At 55.6% G+C, this 19,121-nt stretch overlaps 1 protein-coding gene across 11 annotated transcripts in view; it reads right to left on the bottom strand.

The window, feature by feature from the left end:
• Positions 1-19,121, bottom strand: part of BANP (BTG3 associated nuclear protein) — a 104,541-nt gene that overhangs the window by 24,514 nt on the left and 60,906 nt on the right. For 8 of the 11 annotated variants that reach the window (XR_004346929.1, XM_032613164.1, XM_032613160.1 and 5 more), the window contains 4 exons: positions 13,396-13,563; positions 8,813-8,943; positions 7,278-7,349; positions 4,963-5,001 (listed from right to left, as the gene is read on the bottom strand). Coding sequence is in view for 10 of the 11 variants with exons in the window: in XM_032613164.1 (XP_032469055.1) it covers positions 4,963-5,001; positions 7,278-7,349; positions 8,813-8,943; positions 13,396-13,563 (410 nt within the window). In the remaining variant the exon portion in view is untranslated. The remainder of the gene's footprint in view (positions 1-4,962; positions 5,002-7,277; positions 7,350-8,812; positions 8,944-13,395; positions 13,564-19,121) is intronic. The other 3 variants (XM_032613163.1, XM_032613167.1, XM_032613168.1) reach the window with 1 other exon arrangement.

Genomic DNA, 19,121 nt, shown 5'->3' with positions numbered 1-19,121 from the left:
TCAGGAGCTCACGATCAGGCCACGCTGGGCCCAGAATGGATGCCGAGAGATGTCACAGCCCTCTTTGCCAGCAACATCCTGTGCATTCAGACCACGGCGTGGACATCCCACACCGCCCTCAGGAGCGTGGTCACCGTGGGGCCTGCACGTCTGCACCCCAGCTCTCAAAAGCGGGTGACATCCGCCCCGCGGACCCTGCCACCATGCTGTGAGGCCCTGGGCCACTGGGGGAGCCCTCATGGAGAACCGACGGGCTGGGGGGACAGCCCAGCTCCAGGCCCGGGAGGGATCCCTTGGACAGGGCAGCCCCGAGCCTCCAGACGACCCAGTGACATGACGTGGCAGAACCACCTCCTCCCGCTGGGCCCGGTGAACCCCGAATGGTGAAGGGTAATAATTTTTTTTTTTTTTTTTTTAATTTATTTGTCTTTGGCTGTGTTGGGTCTTCATTGCTGTGCACAGATTTTCTCTAGTTGTGGCGAGCAGGGGCTACTCTTTGTTGCGGTGCGCAGGCTTCTCATTGCGGTGTCTTGTCTTATCGTGGAGCACGGGCTCTAGGCGCACGGGCTTCAGTAGTTGTGGCACGCGGGCTCAGTAGTTGTGGCTCGAGGGCTCTAGAGCGCAGGTTCAGTAGTTGTGGCGCGCGGGATTCAGTACTTGTGGCTCGCAGGCTCTAGAGCGCAGGCTCAGTAGTTGTGGCGCACGGGCTTAGTTGCTCCGTGGCATGTGGGATCTTCCCGGACCAGGGCTCGAACCCGTGTCCGTTGCATTGGCAGGTGGATTCTCAACCACTGCGCCACCAGGGAAGCCCCAAGCATAATAACTGATTGTCTTCTCTGGCCCCAAATTTGGCGGTGGGGGCGGGGGTCGTACAGCAAGGGATGGCTGCAACCAGGTGACGATTAGACCAGCAGCACAGGGACGCGCCCCAGTGCTCACAGTCTCACAATGAAGCTCGTGATTCCCAGCATGCGTTCGTCTACACAGCTGAAGGGTGACTGGCTCGGGACTGGCTCTAACCGGGGCAGATTCAGAGCCAGATGTCTCTGTGCCACAAGGCCAACGCCAACGCGGGTCCCCAGTCCTACGGTCTCACTGCCAGCCGCTGTCCCCTGAGCACGACCGAGCCGAGATGAGGCGCTCACCCCGCTTCCCTTGAACTCACGCACGCTGAGCAGCTCAGAACGCTCAAAGCAGAACAGCCAGGAGATGGAGCAGAGGCAGCGCCTCGTCTGTGTCACTGCATGTGTCCCCTCGGGATCTTCCTGAACTACCCAGATGAACCCAACGCGGGGACCACACTCGTGGACGTGACAGACACGCTCGGCCTCACACCCACTCCCTCCTCAGCAGTGGTGTTCACTTGAGGGGCCAGACGTGAAGCTCTAAGTGAAACAACACACTTTGATGCCTCAGACAACCCGACCCCCAAGGAAACAGTGACCTTTAGAGAAGTGAGAGGGAAAGAATACAGCACACGCACACGTCCCAGGAGACGTGTGGCTTTGACATGAAGCGCCTGTGACCCCACAGAGCCCCACCACGGAGCAGGTCCTGCCCGGATCCACACCCCCCTCCCGCCAGGAGGATGCCCTCCGCTTCCCCACCACCATCTGCCTCCTGGAAGCCAAGGTGACACTGAGAGCATTTCCAGAACAAACGTCCTCTTTCGGCCACTTCTTTCCTCCAATTCTCAGAGTTCACCTCCCGTTTAACGTCTGTACTTCCAGATTTAGTTCTACAACTGCACTGCCACCTCCTAAACTGAGTAAGATTATTTTGCCTTTCCTCCAACTGATTAGAGAAATCAGAAAGATTATTTTGAGTTGGCTAAATCTTCAACCACATCCAATTCATCAGAACCAAAGCCTGTACCTCTTGCTGTCTAAACTGAATATCCAGATATTCCCTTTAAAGACATGGCCACGTTTTTACCCAAAAGTCACCATGCAAATTCGGAGAGCCCACTGTGTGGGTCGCAGGTGATTTCTGAGAAGCCAGGAGGCGCTGTGGTTCCATGGGAACCAGTCCCCGGTCTGAGAGCATCACCCTCGGCCTTCCCTGCCCTTCCTAAGCGTCAGATCCCTGAGGTCCCAGCACCTGCTGCTACCAGCACCCGGGGACCCCGCTGACTGGGGTCAAATTCAGACGGTTATCGACAGTACACAGTCCTGCGGTGTGAAGAGAAAGCACCCCGAAATTGTCGTGCATTACTGCAAAGTCACCCGGCCCCGGCCGTGAGCAGCTGAAGCAGGACAGAACCCATCGTGGTGCTTTAAGGGCCTGGAAGCGAGCAGAAACCCTCTGTGGACAAGACAGCACCGTGGTGGGGAAAGGTGGGTGTCTGGGAGGCAGGGAGGCCCTGCCACGCGCCTACGCACGTCATCAGATGGGAACGTCCCCTGCACGCGGTGGGGCTGTCCCACACCCCACCCTGCTGCCCCACGCACGGCCAGGAGGAGTCGGGATGGAACCGGTGAGGCCGCCTCTCGAGCCCCGAAGGCAGACTCGCACCCACGGTGCACCTCTGAGCTCTAAGGAGGGCGGACAGACCTGGAGCCAGAGCCGGGTTTACCTGGCCCACCGGTGAGCTGGGACGAGGGAAAGCCGGCCGGGGAGCAGTGGCCCCAGCTCGGGGTGTCCCCTCTCTCCCCCAGAGGGGAACCCCTCCTCCCCTGGAAAAGCTCCTCCAGCAACCACAGGGTGGGGAGAGCAGCTCACCAAGCACCCACTGGGGTCCAAGGCCCAGTGTTTGTTGGCTGGACTCAGAGAGGCCCCACTTTGGAGGCTCAAATTCAAACCTTAACGGTTGAAAGGGGCCCCATGACCCGATTCCCCAGCGACGAGCCCAACTGAAGTGACTGCTCCGTCCACAAGCTCTGGGGCCTGCCTGCCAGCCAACAGCGCAGGAGGCTAACGGCACTGTTCCTGCAGCCAGGCCCCTGCTGCCCACATACTCACGACGGCGGGCAGACGTGTCCGCTCCTTTCAAAGAGCAGCATCTTTTTGCTTGAACACAGACCCTCACTCCCCCCCCAAAACAGCCTGCGTTTCGAGGGGCAGAACATCAGGCCAGCACAGCCCTGGAGGCAACCAGACTCCAGGCGTGAAAGGCAAACTGTTGTGTGATTGAAGGCGAGGATTTATGGACAATGCGCGGAAAGGTCTCAGCGGAAGGACAGACGCTGTGCTAAAGGGACACAAGGCACAATTTACTGCTCCCTAAACATGTTTTTAATCACATCATTCTTAATTAATGCACCAAACCAGGTCAAATTCTAACCCTGTACAGTTCATTTAAAATTTTAAAATATCTTGCTAAGGTTAAAAATGTCCACATAACCTCACAAACCTCTCTAACATCTAAAGCGGCAAAGCCAAGAAAGCACGTGTTGCCAGAGTGAACCCGACATGAACCTCGCGTGCGGCCTTGTTGACCGATGGAACCCTCTGGGGACTGTTCTGTCTACACCCGGCCAACTCGACGTCCGGGTCAGGGAGAGGCATCTCAGCACCCGATCATGACTGTCACTCCACTCGACAGGGACTGGGTGAGAAGTGTGACTGGGACATTCTTCCAGTAACCGGAACCCGTGCTCTCAGCCCAACTGGAGCTTCACCTCTAACCCCCGTGCTCTCCTCTCCACCGCCCTCATCCCTCCACCCTGGGTTTGAGTGCCTAGCCTCACAGGGCCTACCTGGGGGTTGGGGGGCACCTCAACCCTTAATCTGCTCCAACAGACGCAAGCGGCAGATCGCGGTATGTGAGGCCCAACGTGGGCGGCGGGGCCCACGCTGCAGTGTGGAGAAGGCCGCCCTCCCGCTGGCAGAGGCTGGCTCGACGCCCCTGCGCTGCTCCCCGCTGTAACCGACCCTCCAGGACAGGGCTCCTCTCCCTACACCTTCCCCGAAAGCACAACGGAAAGGCAAGCAAACACAGCTGCCCGGAAGCGACACCCCTCCCCAGGCTGCCGGGTCACCTCGGGCCACCTCATCAGCAGCAGCAGAAAAAAACCAGAGCACAACTCTGGGAAAGCAGAGGTTTTGTTTCAAGGCTCAAGTGACAAAGAGCCCCCAGCTTTCCCGACCTGGAGTAAGAGCCCTGAGAAGGATGCTAAAGAAGAGGTGTAACTAAGGTTAAAACTCAGCGCAGCTTTTAAAATGCTGCAACTCTTTGGCTTTTTGCCAAGGCCGCCATTTTTATATATTAATACTGCTTTAGGACTTTGATTAGAACCTCGTGAGCATGTTCAAGACGACACTCTCAACGGAGAAAGTCCAACCTGAACATCGCACTCGTCCCAAGGCGCTCCGAGGGCTCAACGGGAAACCCTCGGGGCGTGATGTCCCTTGGTTTCGAGTCCAGCAACGCACACCCCGCGTGACCGTTTGTGGCAGACACGAGGCCCTCGCCGAGGACGTGGGAAGCGCACACAGTGTGCCAGAAGGGATCGTGCACGCGGCTCCGAGAATAGTGTCTATGGTTATCTTGGTAGTGACTGAGCTCCATGTTCACGATCCCTAAGTTACGTTCTATAAAAAAGGAAGGTTGTCCAGACTCTCTTTCATAATTATTCAGGTTATAAACATCTCTTTAACAGAAACTCTTCACGAGGACGTGAAAACGTCAATCCTCGAATTCACCAGCAATGTCACTCCATCTTAGAAAGCAAATCACCCCTAGAACGCCTCAGCCGGGCGCTTCACTCTGTAGACGGTTCATATCAGGTGAGTTCAATGAGGGCTTCAGGGTCTTTTTCTCAGGACCAGAAAAAAAGGCAGTGGTTGGAGTTGGACAGCAATGAACGGGAGCGAAACCTGCCTTATTCTAACAGACAGCTGCTGCACAAGTAGCCCAGGGCCCCGCCGCCCACACGCCCCAGCCCCGTGTGTCTCCATGTGTCCCCGGGGCCAACGCTCCCGCTCCTGCCACGCTGGGATCCACCGCAGGTGAGCACTTACCTGCCCATCTTGTCCCACGTGGTGTATCTGTAGATTGCCCTGCAAAATGGATGAATAACGGTGTGATCAAAGACAACAGCTTCAAGATGCACGAGACAGAGGCAGGAACATCCCCAGGCCATTCGTGAAAACCAGCAAAACCATTAACATCAATTCCAACATCGGTCCCTTGTAGCCGTAAAAATCCCAAAATATCAATACTTAAGCTGAGTTTACAGGTGCTATTTTTTCTTACAAAAACAAATAAAACAAACCAGTTAAAAAACATTGTAGCCATCCCCCAACCCTGACCCCCAAATGGAAATGTCTTTTTTCTAACTCTTCACTTTGAAACGATCTCAGACTCACAAGAAGAACCAAAAGTAGGACAGAGAGGTCCTGCGTCCCATCACCCAGCTTCCCCTTTGGGACATCTGACACATCATGGAGCATTATGGCAATCAGGAAATCAACGGGACGTGATGCAATTAACCAGACTACAGGCCTACTGAGATCTCACCAGCTGGAAATTCACTTTCATTTGTTTAAAAAAATAATAGTTGTTTTAAGTCTCGTAGGCGTTGCTAAATGTCTCTTTACAGATATCCTCATTTTGACAAAACAACTACCTAATTTTTAAGTGAACAAAGTAAGGTTTCATTGTGATAAGAAGACTAATTGCATATTGTAACTTATTACAAAGTAACCATTACGCTATCAGCAATTTTTTCTAATTCAGTGCATTCAATTCCTAATGGAAGCAAAAAAAAAACCCCACCGGATTATACAGAGGAGGAATTCAGTGAAGAAAACTAAAAAAAAAAAAAAAAAAGGGCAAAACTGATACTAAAAATTGGAATTCAGTAAGTATTCTAATGAATTTTAGCAGAAACAATATAAAAGCGGATGTACATTGATTTCTCCTTTTCCAACCCTAACCATTTTCCTTCCTTTCAAGGGCCGCCAGCAAGGCAGGCGTGCTGGTAGACGGCCGGCCCTCTGTGGGCGTGGCCTCCCCCTCACCTGTGCCTGGAGAAGGGAAGCTCCCCTGCCCCCAAGGGGGCGCCTGCGCTTAGCTTGCTGCCCACTCCCCCCCCCAACCCCGCAACATGTTGCTCTGTGTGAGCTCACAGACACCCACCCCCAGCCCGCTGGCCCCGCAGGAGGCAGGCGGAAGCCCACTCCTTACCTGCGGTCAGGCCTCCCGGGACCTGCCCCTCCCACTCCCCAGCCTCTGTGCCCTGCTCCCCTTCACCGCCCCCCCCCCCCGCCCCCGCTAGCCTCCCCACCCCCCGGGCACCGACCTGGCCGTGCGCCCCACCTTCCCATGGACACACCTGTCCCGTCATCTGAGGACTCACAGGGATTTGTCCAGCTCGGAGCCGTCCCCTCAGAACCCGCCCACCTCTTCCCTCTCTGACTGTGAGGCTGGGGGCTGGGACTGAGAGATCGGGGGCACTAACGTCACCCACTTAAGGAAAGCAGCCCGGTGCGGCCGGAACACGAGGAGCCAGCAGGCACCGCTAAACGAGTCCCAGGCTTCCCCGGGACTCTCCTGAGACCAGGGGCCGACAGCCCCTGGCGCCGATGGCTGGAAGCAAGCCCGGCCCTCAGCTCCGCCCACATGGCACACGTTGGGGGGGATATCCAGGGAGAGCACTGCTCCCAGGCGGGGACAAGGTGCAGGAAGCCACGCCCCAATCTGCGGGCTGCAGCCCTGTGCCCCGGGCCTGACCCGCCGACCTCGCCTTTGGAGGGTCAAGCTGACCTTCACACACCAAGCCCCCTGGGCAGGTACGCAAGCCAGGAAGGCCTCCTGCCTCTGTCCTTACCGTGGAGTCACAGTAAAAGGACACCAGTGGGAAGAGGCCGGGATGGCGGGACCGCAGGCGGCTGAGGCCGAGTCAGAAAAAGCTGCGCCGAAGGTTCACAGGACCTTCACGGGCCCTCTCACCAGAGTCCCACCTCCCTCAAGTCCTGCGCTGGCCCCACGTGCCAAGAGGAGCCAAGGACACGTGAGGCCACAGTCTCAGGGGCGGCCCCCTCATGCTGCTCCCACCCCTGGGGCTGCAGAGGGCACTTCAGCCAGGAGCAAAAGCCTCCATATAGCAAGTGTTCACAAAGAAGCCCAGATGGGGCCACGGGGCGGCAAGGGCAGGAAGGTGTGGAGGGCAGGCAGGGCCTCGGGTCTGTGCCCCAGCAAGTGGGAAGCAGGCGGTCTTTGCTGGACACCTGTGTCACCTGGGGATGCCCAGCTGTCAACCGCAAAGGACAAAGGTCAGAGTGCAGAGGGCCCGTGGGCGCAGAGCGGGCCCTGGGCTGGCAGCCAGACTCACCTCGCTGTCCTGCGTGATCTGCACCTGCTCCCCTTGAGGCACCTGGGCGATGTGGAGGTGGCCCTGTGGGATCCGCAGAAGAGAAGACACCAAGAAGCATCAGAAGAAACAAGAAACGCTCTCCGAAACGTTTGTTCCTGATTCTCCACTCGCAGTTCAAGAAAAGACAGCTAAGGCCTGAGTGGCCGGTATCACACACGCATGGTGTGAGCTTACTAAACACCCTCTTGAAGTTCTACTTTAAGGACATAACACAGAAAACTTTGCAGTAATTCTTAAAGGGGCAATGAGGCCTAGGAAAAATCTGTTAAATCTTTAAATGTTACTAAACAGGCAAATTTAAGAATGTGAAGGACATACAGGAAAAAGGAGAAACCACAATTTTCCAGAGGGACCAGAAACCTCATGGACTTTCAGACAGGGTCCCTAGTGACCTGGGGGTGCTGGAGGCTACACAGCAGCGTGACTAGGAGGGTGGGTGGCAGTTGTACACGTGTCTACACAGAAAACACGTCAGCCAACTCTTTTTAAATCAAAGAAACACATGACTACTTAAACAGCTGAAGTAAACAATAAACGTGGTTCCAAAGTATCAGACTCCAAGTAAAATGCATTTATGTTTGTAGATACAGGCAGACAAATAATTCCTGTAAACCTTAACTTAGCTCAATGAAATGAATATCCATTATCTTATTTAAAATTCTACCTTAATCAAAATGGACCTGAAAATAAACTACTGTTGAATTTTCTATTGCTTTCATTTTACTACATCTATGTGAACCCTCTATCACAGTTATCTCTTCTGGAATTCTTTCAAAGAACTTCGTTGCTAACGAGATTAGAGTAACTGCTTTTGTGACTGTCAGCTAAACAAAGAATCCACTGTTTATAACTGTTCCGTCTCCCTTGGAAGAAGAACTCTTTACAATCCTCCTCGGTGCTCTCGGGAAGCCCTCCCTTTCCAGACAGCGTGCTGAGTGCAGCATCAAACCAAGGCCGCCTGGGTCAGAACCAGGTCTCCAGGAGGCAGCCCTGCAACGAGGCCCACGGCGAGGAGGCTGGGTGCCTAAAGCATCCCCAGGATCCCCTGGAAGTTCCTGCCCCGCTCTCCCACGAAGCGTCGGGAGGAACGTCCACCTGGGCCGGCAGCACACAAGGGCGACTCGTCACACAATCGAAAGAAACTACACAATGACTAAGGCCACCAGCTCTCTCCGCTGGCCGCAGAACGAAGTTATTCTTCTCCTCTCAGTAAAGGGTGCCCATGCTTCTGAACTGAGAAAATATCTGTGATACATCTTGATGTCTCCCAGGAGGACCGGCAGAAGCGCACAGGCCGGGGAGCCGCGAGGGGCCGGCAGAGAGGTCTACGAGATGTAGGAGGCCTACCTTAACTATTTCTACTTGGACCCCATCCCAGGCTGTCAGCGGGATCCAGAAGTGCAGGGAGAGCTGGTCGCGGCGCCCCTCCCCCCCGCTTCCCAGCCGTGCCCTCCCCTTCCACTTGCAAAGGCAAACTGGCGAGAAGTACATACTACTTGGACCTGTCCGTCCTCCCCGATCTGGTGGATCTGGACCTGCTGGGCGTTGGCCAGGGCGTAGTGCAGGGCCTGGGGCGGGGGCTGCTGCAGCTCACTGGCGGGCGGCGGCGTGCTCATCATGGTCTCTGCGGGGAGATGCACACGAGGCTGAGCTGCCATCCTGGGGCTGAGCCCACCTCCGCCTCCCTCTCTCCCCAGCCACACTGCCCACGGAAATGAAGGGAGAGCCTTCGTTCCTGGACTTCCAATGTGCAGTGTCGTGAGCAACAGCTGTTAGACAGCGGGCCCTTCTCACCTGTAGTCAGCGTCTAAAGATCCAGTGACCCACAGACACAGATGGTTCCCACCTACTACGTAAGTGAAGCTCCTCAGATGTAGTGACAAAAACGGAAAACGAAAAACAGGAAAAAAGTGCATACTAAACTCTGTGTCGGACCGGCGCAAGGTAGGGACCATGGATAATTAAAGTAACTTGGGGGAGGGAGGGACTTCCCCAGGGGTGCAGCGGTTAAGAATCCACCTGCCAATGAAGGGGACACGGGTTCGAGCCCTGACCCAGGAAGATCCCACAGGCCGTGGAGCAACTAAGCCCTTGCGCCACAACTACTGAGCCTGTGCTCTAGCGCCCAGGAGCCACAGCTACTGAGCCCATGTGCCACCACTACTGAAGCCCACGTGCCTAGAGCCCGTGTTCCGCAACAAAGAGAAGCCACCGCAATGAGAAGCCCGCGCACCGCAACGAAGAACAGCCCCTGTTCGCCACAACTAGAGAAAGCCTGCGCGCGCAGCAACGAAGACCCAAAGCGGCCAAAAGTAAATAAACAAACAAAAAACTAACTTGGGAGAAAAGTTCCATCCACTCAATTAAAGGAACACTTCCAGTCAAAGTTTACTTTCCATGTTTAACCCAGAATGAGATACGTTTGTTTTCATGTGTTGTGTATTACTTTTAACTGTAATACTATCTCAATCAGAAGAATTTTCTTATACACTTAGAACATTAGGACTCAGGGAAAAAAAAATTTTAAGTTTCAATGTATATACGTATTTTTGTTCTAAAGAATGGATTACTCAAAAAGACTTCTAAAGATAAAACCATATTACATTAAAATGAAATTCTGCGAGAAGTGGAATGCTGATATGAATGGAAAGAGGAAAAAGATAACATGTCTGATTCTTGAAGAAAAGAATTTTCCTGCATTTTTTAATAGCTTAATGGTGGGTATCAAATTGACATGGTGTAGATTCCACTGGCTGCCTTTTAAAAAGTTACAGTATAACAGTATTAAGATGTTAATACTTACGAAATTCAAGTTATTGAATTTACCATGTCATCAATAGCTCCCTCTAATTATGCAACATGGAGACTAACTTAAATCTATGTTTTACAATCAATACTGATATCAAAGTGCAGTGCAAAAAACTGCACCTGTTACTTGCTTGTGGTCAAGGATAATCCAAGAGATACGGCAAGTGACCCCAGGCAACGACTCACGCTGAGGGAGGACCACGGCCCCCCGGCAGTGACACGGCAAGGGCAGCCCCTCCAAGGCCTCGCCTCCACTGGCGGCGCTGCCCCATGTCCAGAGAGACGCACAGTCAGGAGCTGGTTCTCTGCGACCCTAAGGTTCTGGGCCCTACAAGGATGCTCCCCAATGAGAGCTGCGGGGAGAAGCGCTGGGGGCGGAGGTTTAAGCCACCTTAAACTCAAGCACATACGAAAGTTCACATGGTGTGGCCAGACAGCAGGGTGAGATACAAACATTTTAATAAACTGATGTTTTTAAAATCCCTTGAAGACCAGTGATGTTGTGGTCTGTGTTCAAATTGGCAGTACTAGTTCAGCTTTAAATAGACCAGCCTCGGCTCAGAATCTCACTTGTAGCATCTGCCTGCCGATACTTCAAAGGAGAACACGGCAACTCCAGCTGGAATTACTACCAATTCCAAATTAACGGAATCCTGGCTAAATTACATGTTCCTGGATTATGTCTGTCACCAGAATAGCCTTAAGGAGCAGATTCGCTGGGTCCGGCCGCGAGTCCGCAGGAAGGACAAGGACGAAATCCCAGAGGCCCTTTACCCAACCACCCTGTGCTGTATCGAGTTTGGGCCAAGTAGGCAGTACGTTCAAGCAGAAAAAGATCCAGTCAACAGAAAGTTACAGAACAACGTACTTCCAAGAGTTTGGTGAAAGAAGAACGTGGTCCGTGCTCCTCTCAAAACTCCCAGGGCTCCAGCACCCGAGGAGGGGCCGCCCTCTGGCTTCCAGCGGACCGCCCGAGAGCAGTCCAGACCCATCCCAGAGCCCGGAACTCGCCCCCCGTGCTTTCCAGACACACAGCACCTGAGGCAAAGGGGCTGCGATGGTGCCGGCCTCCCTCAAATGCTCCTTAAAAAGGCACACCTTGACCCCCCCCCGCCCCGACGCAGTGCCCCCTGCTGCACAACCCAGGCACAGAGACCCAGGTGGGCGGAGGCAGCAAGGTGCCGGGTGGCATCACGGTGTCCGTCCTCCGAGGCCCATCGGGACGACACAGAGGGCCCCCTGCTCCTGAGAAAGCGCCCGTCACCCTGGCCATGGACGGTGCTGCTGCAGTCAGCAGACCTTCCCAAGCCACCGAGGCCGGCCAGAGTCCATTCCGAGCCACACGTCCTGAGGCTCAGCGCCTGCCCGGCCACGGCACTGAAGAGCCCCTCGTGGTGGCCATTCACCACCCGCAAGAGGCCACGGGACCAACAGCAGCACTGAGAGTTGCCAGACCCACAGCCTGGGGACCCCCCTGGTGGTGCAGTGGTTAAGAATCCACCTGCCAACTAGGCCCGTGCACCACAACTACTGAGCCCGTGCGCCACAACTACTGAAGCCCACGCGCCTAGAGCCCGTGCTCCACACCAAGAGAAGCCACTGCAATGAGAAGCCCGCGCACCGCAACGAAGAGTAGCTCCCGCTCGCCGCAACTAGAGAAAGCCCGCACGCAGCAACGAAGACCCAACGCAGCCAAAAAGAAAAAGAAAAAGAAAACAAAACCCACAGCCTCTTAGGAGGAACCCTGACACGTTTATGGACAGAAAGACAGAGGAACTAAAGACACGCAACTACCATTAAACTGAATTACTGTCATTCAACTGAAAGAAACACTAATAACTGGAAGAAAAACAAAACAACAAGTGAGCGAGGGTAAAGACAAAGCATGACATCACCAGCCTGCGATGGAGATCAACCTCAGGGGCAAAGGCCACCTGAGTCCCCAACCACAAGGTCAGAAGCGGATGCAAGGTGGCCAGCCCAGCAGTCCAAGCACAGCTTCAGGACCCAGCACCCTCCTGCTCCAACATGGGCCGGACAGGCTTGGGGCCTCACGCAGCTGCTGGCTGGCAACGCCGAGCCTCAGACCACCACCCAGAGGCAGGATCTGAACTGAACACAATCCCGAGGGGCCCGCCTGCAAGTCAGCTCGTCACGTGTCCCGGGCACCTCCAGAGGCGGGGACGCGGGTTCCACAGCCCACCTCATCTGATGGGGACAGGCACTGAGCACGGCCGTGCTGACCAGGTGGCCCCGGGGTAAGACGGCAGATCCCCGGCCACGGTGAAACCTGCGTCCCTGGAGCCACAGTCCCCACGCCTACCCTCTTAGGACCACAGAGCCAGTCCGGTTCGCCAAGGAGCCACCCCCAGCGGGGCCCCAACTGCTACCTAAGTTCCCAGGACAGAATCCTGCTGGTGACAGCAAGGCCGGGCTCCTCACCGAGAGACTCTTCAATGCAGGCCCCGCACAGAAGCTCTGCTCAGGGCATGACCTGTCTGGCCCATGAGAGTCGGCTACCCGCAGCTTGCATGATTCACATGGCAAGCTAAGGCCAAGTATCTGATAACCACCAAACCACCGAGGAAAACCGCTTCCTGAGGTCTGGCTCAGCAAGATTCATAACCCTGTAAGGACTCCAGGTGACCTGGTTTGTCACCGCAGCGCTTCCAGAACGAGAGCTCCGCCCACCCTGCCCGCTGCTGCCCCTGAATCCCGGTCCCAACCCCGGTCAGGGCTCAGGTCTGAGAGCCACTGCCCAGGGACTGTCCGCGGGAGTTAAAAGACCATTTCTGTTACGACGTTTTGAGACATCTTCGGTGACAAGCGATGCTGGTCTCCTTGTCACTCCTGGTGAACTTTCCCAGCTGTCCTTCCAATGCCTGAAAAGAAAGCCTAAGAGCTTCCCGTTCTTGAGGGTGAGTATAACCGAGGCTGCGTCCTCACCATGGCAGTAACGAGCACGACTTAGGCTGCACCCCAGCCTTCGCCTGCAGACGCCACGCAGATGGTGACAATGACAGCGAGCCAGCGACGTGCTGGCCCACCAGGCAGAGGGAGCAGCGCTCAGGGCGGCGTCCGAGGTGGTCCCGGCCCAGCTCCTGCTGCTGCTGGGCCCAGGATGCCCTCCACCTAGACAGCTGCCCTGGGAGCTTCTCGGGGTCCGGCCGAGGCTCCCCGCCTCTCACAAGGCACGTGCAGGCACAGAACCACCGTTCTCACTCTGACCGTCCCCGGGGCCACCTGCCTGGGCCACCCTGCGTCGTACCTGAGGCGCCGTACGAGGACGAGGACGGGGTTCTCCTGGAGAAGCTCTTGACGGCCAGGCTCTGGCCTCGCTGTTTTCGCCGCCAGGCCGTCCGACATTTGGAGTCGATGCTCTGTTTGATTCGATACCAGTCGGATTCCGTGATTCCAAATTTATAGAAGAGGTGACCTGCAAGAACACACCCGAGGGGAGGCTCTGTGAGGCACGGGCCTTCCGCGCGGCTGGCGGTCAGGGCGCAGCGCCAACAGGAAGCGTGACGGGCGAGAGCCGCCTCAGGCCTGCCTGTCATGTGCAATGATCGCTTCTCATTTATTCAGCTTTAACCTGTCTGACGTGATTCCACCCCCACCGGATGGAGTCGGGCAACAAGCTGGAGGTGAGGGTTCGCACAAGCGTCCTGGATGCCCCGCGCTCCAACCGTCCACCCTGGTTTCACGCACGGCCTCTAGGGTTCTGAGGCCGAGATGGAATGCCAGCTCGTTCCTCCTTGCTCATGCCTGCCTGGCTGCCTCCTTCCCTCCTCTCAAGTCTGGGCTCCAGCGAGAGCTGAGTAACCCTCCCCTCAACCAGCCCACTTCACCCCAGAGTCCTCCCACCGCCAACCCCGTCCCGGCGCTCTAACACTTTAGAGAACTTGGATACTGATGGCGTTTACACCGCTTCCCCCACAAACACGGGGATCTTTGTTCTCCTCATCCACGCCTGCCAAGAACCCAGAATGTCCAGGCACATGACAGATGCTTACACATTTGTTGCCTAAATGCTGGTTACAACTTTCTTCCACTACTACTTGAGTCTGAGGCCTACGGAACTTCCCTTGCCTCTCTGTCTGCCTCCCTCCATCAGAATGAAACTCCCTAAGGGCGGACATAATCCACTCCCTGGGGCCCCACCGCATGCCCAGCCCGGCCCAGCCGAGTGGGCATCACCTCCACTGGACCGCTGGCCGCAGAGGGCAGAGCAGCCCTCTGGCACCCTCGCTGTCCGGCCCTGCGCCACGGCGAGCTCTCAGTGCGGGATGTGGGCATCTGAGACCACTTAGCAGCAAGGAGGAAACCGGGTGGCAGATGGAGACCCCTCCCTGCCAGCCCGCCCAGCTCTCACTGGACCACTTCACTTCTCCCTTGTGCTGAATCAACAGGGAGTAACGGTCAGGAACACGGGAACCACAAAAAATGCTTTTCAACAGGGTGACCTCCTCTCTAGCTGGTCATGAAGCTTCGCTGATTAACGGGAAAATAAATGCATGAAATTCAAAAATTTAATAATAAAAAGATTCAGCTCGGGGCTTCCCTGGTGGCACAGTGGTTGAGAGTCTGCCTGCCGATGCAGGGGACGCGGGTTCGTGCCCCGGTCCGCGAAGATCCCACATGCCGCGGAGCGGCTGGGCCCGTGAGCCATGACCGCTGAGCCTGCGCGTCCGGAGCCTGTGCTCCGCAACGGGAGAGGCCACAGCAGTGAGAGGCCCGCGTACCGCAAAAAAAAAAAAAAAAAAAAAAAAAAAAAAAAAAAAAAAGATTCAGCTGGAAAACTTGCTGTCTTGGCTACTAAGAGCACCCAGTTTGGAGCGCTGCTGAGAGCTCCTTTGATGCCCAATCCGTAAACTCTGCTCTGTGGAGAGCACAGACCATCGGAATAATCAAAACAAAGGAAGCCTTTGTTTTCTTAACTAGTGTATTAAGTTTCTTTTGTCTTGGAAAGACACTTAAGTTTTTTGTGAACATAGCCTAAGGCGTTTTTGACTCCAAACAGAAAGACAACTAAAATGTCTGTCACCTTGATAAAAAGAAATTGGGATAAGGAGGGGTAGGGTTTACAGGATCAGAGAAGATCAACTGCAAGGTAGCCTCAGCCCCACTTTGTCCTCCTGCAGAAAAGGAAGCACATAAAGGAGGTGGCACCTCTTTGCTGGTTTTCAGGTCATCTCTAAACTAACTGGAGTCATCGCAATATTTACTGAGACGGCTCCATGCCGGGTACGGCTCTAGATACAGGGTGGGGCTCACAAAAGTTCTGGCCAGTTACCCACATGAGTGACAAGAGAACCCGACTACCAACTGTAGTTACCACAGAACTCAAATACTGACTGAGCCCAACTATGAGAACAAGAACCGTATAGTCACAAGGGGACCCGACCACTAACTACAGCTCTCCAGTCACAGGAGGAGCCAACTACCCACTACAGCTACAGAGGAGCCCGAATACAGGCGAAGAAGTGGCGACCACACGCGTCCAACCACCTCATTAGGTACCTGCTCCGATACAGAAGGACACCCTGCAGGCCACCCTCAGATCCCCTCGTGCCTTCCCACGCAAGGAAAACACCTTCCGAATGCCTCTAGGGATTAATGAGATCATGCAAAATTCCAAAGCTTGTGAGTAATGGAAGAGAATATATACAACACACACGTGGGCACATAAGCATAAGAAATGAGCGAAAACATTAATACTTAAATTCAACTTTGTAAAAACCAACCTGCCAGTGCAAAACCTGGCTTACGTCCTTCGAAGAAAAAACGTACATTCGTAGAATTGTGCATTAGCCATTTTCAAATTCTTCTAAGACGTCTTATTACATAGTTCCTTCCAACAGTGACTTAAGACTCCAGCTCGACGGCAAATGCCCCCGGGAAGGCTGCCAGGAAACACTAAGGAAGGAGCCAGCAGCACCGATGCCTCCCCCACCGAGCCGTGCCGCAGGAGGGCACAGGGGGCTCGGCTCCGCCCCCAGAGCCTCATGGGTGGGCTTCCTCTGACTTTGCTGAAAGCGTTCTTCAACTTTTCTGCCTGCCCTGAGCAACCTCAGCTGAGTGAAAGGAGGAGGAACCTCTTACAATGAGTGATAAAAAGATTACTTTGAATTAACTGGTATTTCACACTTGTTGAAGCATTTTATCTCAAGTCATTTGATGCTCCTAAGAAAACCTCATGAAATAAGAACGTCAATCTCCTCACTTCAGCTCCAAACCGAGTTATCAGTGAGGAGTGAGAACCAGCCTTAAAATTCGGGCCTCCGGCGCCCACCCAAGTGGAGAAGAAACGGCCACAGAAAGCCCAGCAGCGCCTCCCTCTGCCCAGACAGCAGCGGGCGCCCGTCCGCAGACGAGCCACATAGCCCCCCAGCAGCCCGGGGAGACTAATGCGCTGCTCCCAAGTGCTGCCCGGGCGCCCCCCGAAGATCTGAGCGGGTTCCCATCCCTGCTGACCACCTCCCCCTTTCCAGGACGCCCATCGCTGACACTGGTGGTTCCCGGCTCTCATGTGAGCCCCACGAGGGGCTGAGATGCACCGCAGGAAGGACAGACAAGAAAAAAGGCGCGGGGCTTGGAATCCTGTGTACTCAGGGAGGGGTGTGGGGTGGCGTGGGGCTTATCGGTCACAATGGAATGAAAACCAGGGCACTGCTAACATAGCCTCGAGTTCCAGGGAGAGGGAAGCAGAAACCTGAGTGCTGGCAACTGACTTCTTCACGTGACGGTCTCAGCTCCCGTGTGGGCACCGCGGAGTCCAGCGTCCAGGCCACAGAGCCAGGCTGGCCCCCTCTCCCCATACACGGGAGCCGCAGGCGCTGGGCACAGCACCATGAGCGAAGCCGCTCCTCGGTGATGAGGAGAGCCCGGTGGCCGCAGTCGGCAGCTCCAAGGTTGCTGTGAGCCAGGGCGCCCACTCGTGTCCGTTCTCACAGGCTCCGTCCCGCCACCAGCCCACATGAACCACGACTTCCTCCCAGCTCCCAGAGACACATGCTGGGCCCAGAGGAGCCTGATCGCCAAGGTTCCAAAGAACCCAGGCCCTGCGTACTGTGCCGAAGTGTCCCCCAAAATTCATGTCCGTTCCAGGACCTGGGAACGTGACCTCCCTTGGACACAGGGTCTCTGCAGACGTGACTAATTAACAGCAGATGCAGTCGCGCTGGGGTACAGCGCGCTCTAAGTGCAGGACGACTGCTGCCCTCAGGAGAGGAGACACAGACACACACACAGGAGCAGATGGCCGCGTGACGATGGACACGGAGACTGGAGTTACGCTGCTACAGCCCACGAAGGCCACAAGCTGTGGGCCTCTGCCAGTGGCAACACAGACTCACCCGTAGCCCTGTGAGGCAGCGCGGCCCTGCCGGCGCCACGGTCTCAGCCCCGTGGCCCCAGACCCGGACAGGGCACCGTGTTGTCGGCGGAGCTCGGTACGGCAGCCCCGGGCAGCCCGCCGCACGCGAGCGAAGCCCCGGCAGCAACACCATCTCTGTCCCGGGGGTACTGACCCGACGACAGTCCTCCGTGGCCATGTGACTCCTCCGTCTGTGCCCAAGCTGCTGGGGGGCTCGTGGGATCTCACCACGTCGGCGCCCCCCTCACAGACGTCTTCAAGGACCTGTCGACGCTGGGGAGCGCGTCCACCTCATCTCTGTTCTCATCAGATCAGCCAGGCGTGTCCCGCAGCCTAAGCAGACGCCTATGTGACCCACCAGTAAAAACCCTAAGAACTAAGGCTATAACATTCTCAATTCGAGGGGGAAAAAGGCAACTGCTACATTCTTAGGTCACATGCCTCATGAAAGCATGGCCAATTTTTTTTCAGTTACAATAATGACCTACTTTTGCACAGAGCACACGAACTACACGGCTGGTTATCCAAATTTCTGGGAGGCCTGTCAACCCTTGGGAACCCTGAAGAAGGTGGCATCCCGCACGACTTTGCTCTCCCTCAGTAACCTCGTTCCCTCTCTAGAAGAAGTGCCTATGTGTTTCAAAATGCTGATTTTTTTTCCCTTAAAAAAGAAAGGGAGGAAAATACTTCTGACACTCAGAAAAGAAAAATGTAAGTCCAGTCTTGTCCACAGCGAGGTGGGTGTGGCTGGCGGTGGCAAATGTATTCTCTGGGTCAGGAATTCCTCTATTTTAAGGACACCCACAGGCTTCCCCTGCCTGAAAAAGAAACTGTAGGGACTTCCCTGGTGGTCCAGTGGTTAAGACTCTGCGCTTGCAATGCAGAAGGCACGGGTTCGATCACTGGCTGGGGACCTAAGATCCCACACGCTGCACGGCGAGACCAAACCATTAGAAAAAAGAAAGAAAAAACTGTAAGCTAAATGTAGAGGGCAATTTGGGCTGCTTACACACAGCAGCTGTCCGCACGGCTCCCCGCCAGCCCCCAGACACCCCCCACCCTTCTCCAAGGCACAGGAGCCTCCGCGAGGACGCAGGCAGGCCGGCCTCACACAGAAACACCCTCCGCCCACCGCGGGCTCCACTGTACGCACGACCGCCCCGCCTGTAACTCAGAAGCTCGGGGAGTAAACCTACCACCCGCTGCCAGAGAACCGGTGACCCCTGCAGCACGCAGCAGCCATGGTGGCCCCCAGGTGACCCTCAGTCCAAGCCTGACATTCCGGCTCACGTTTCCAGAACCCCTGGCACCAGCCGGCGCGCTGTGAGGGTCCCGGCTGGCACCGTGCTCTAGGGCGGGGGCGCTGCCTGCCATGAAAGCAACATTCTTTTGGAACACGGTCACGCCGATCCGTCCGCATTGTGAGAGCGGCTGCTTTCAGAGCCAGGTAGGCACGACCCAGGCCTCACAAAGCCTAGAACACGGACGGCAAAGCCCTTACGCACCTGTCAGTTGGCCTGGGCTCTGCCCACCGGGCCCGGCTTTCCTCCCCGCCGAGGGCTGACCTCAGCGCGTCCCACGGGTGGGTTCTCAGGAGCCACCCCACGTGATTCCCAGGC

The sequence above is a fragment of the Phocoena sinus genome, chromosome 19, assembly GCF_008692025.1.
Source record: "Phocoena sinus isolate mPhoSin1 chromosome 19, mPhoSin1.pri, whole genome shotgun sequence".
NCBI classification, from domain to species: domain Eukaryota; kingdom Metazoa; phylum Chordata; class Mammalia; order Artiodactyla; family Phocoenidae; genus Phocoena; species Phocoena sinus.
Note: the sequence above shows the minus strand (reverse complement) of the source record. Positions and strands in the feature narration are given on the sequence as shown.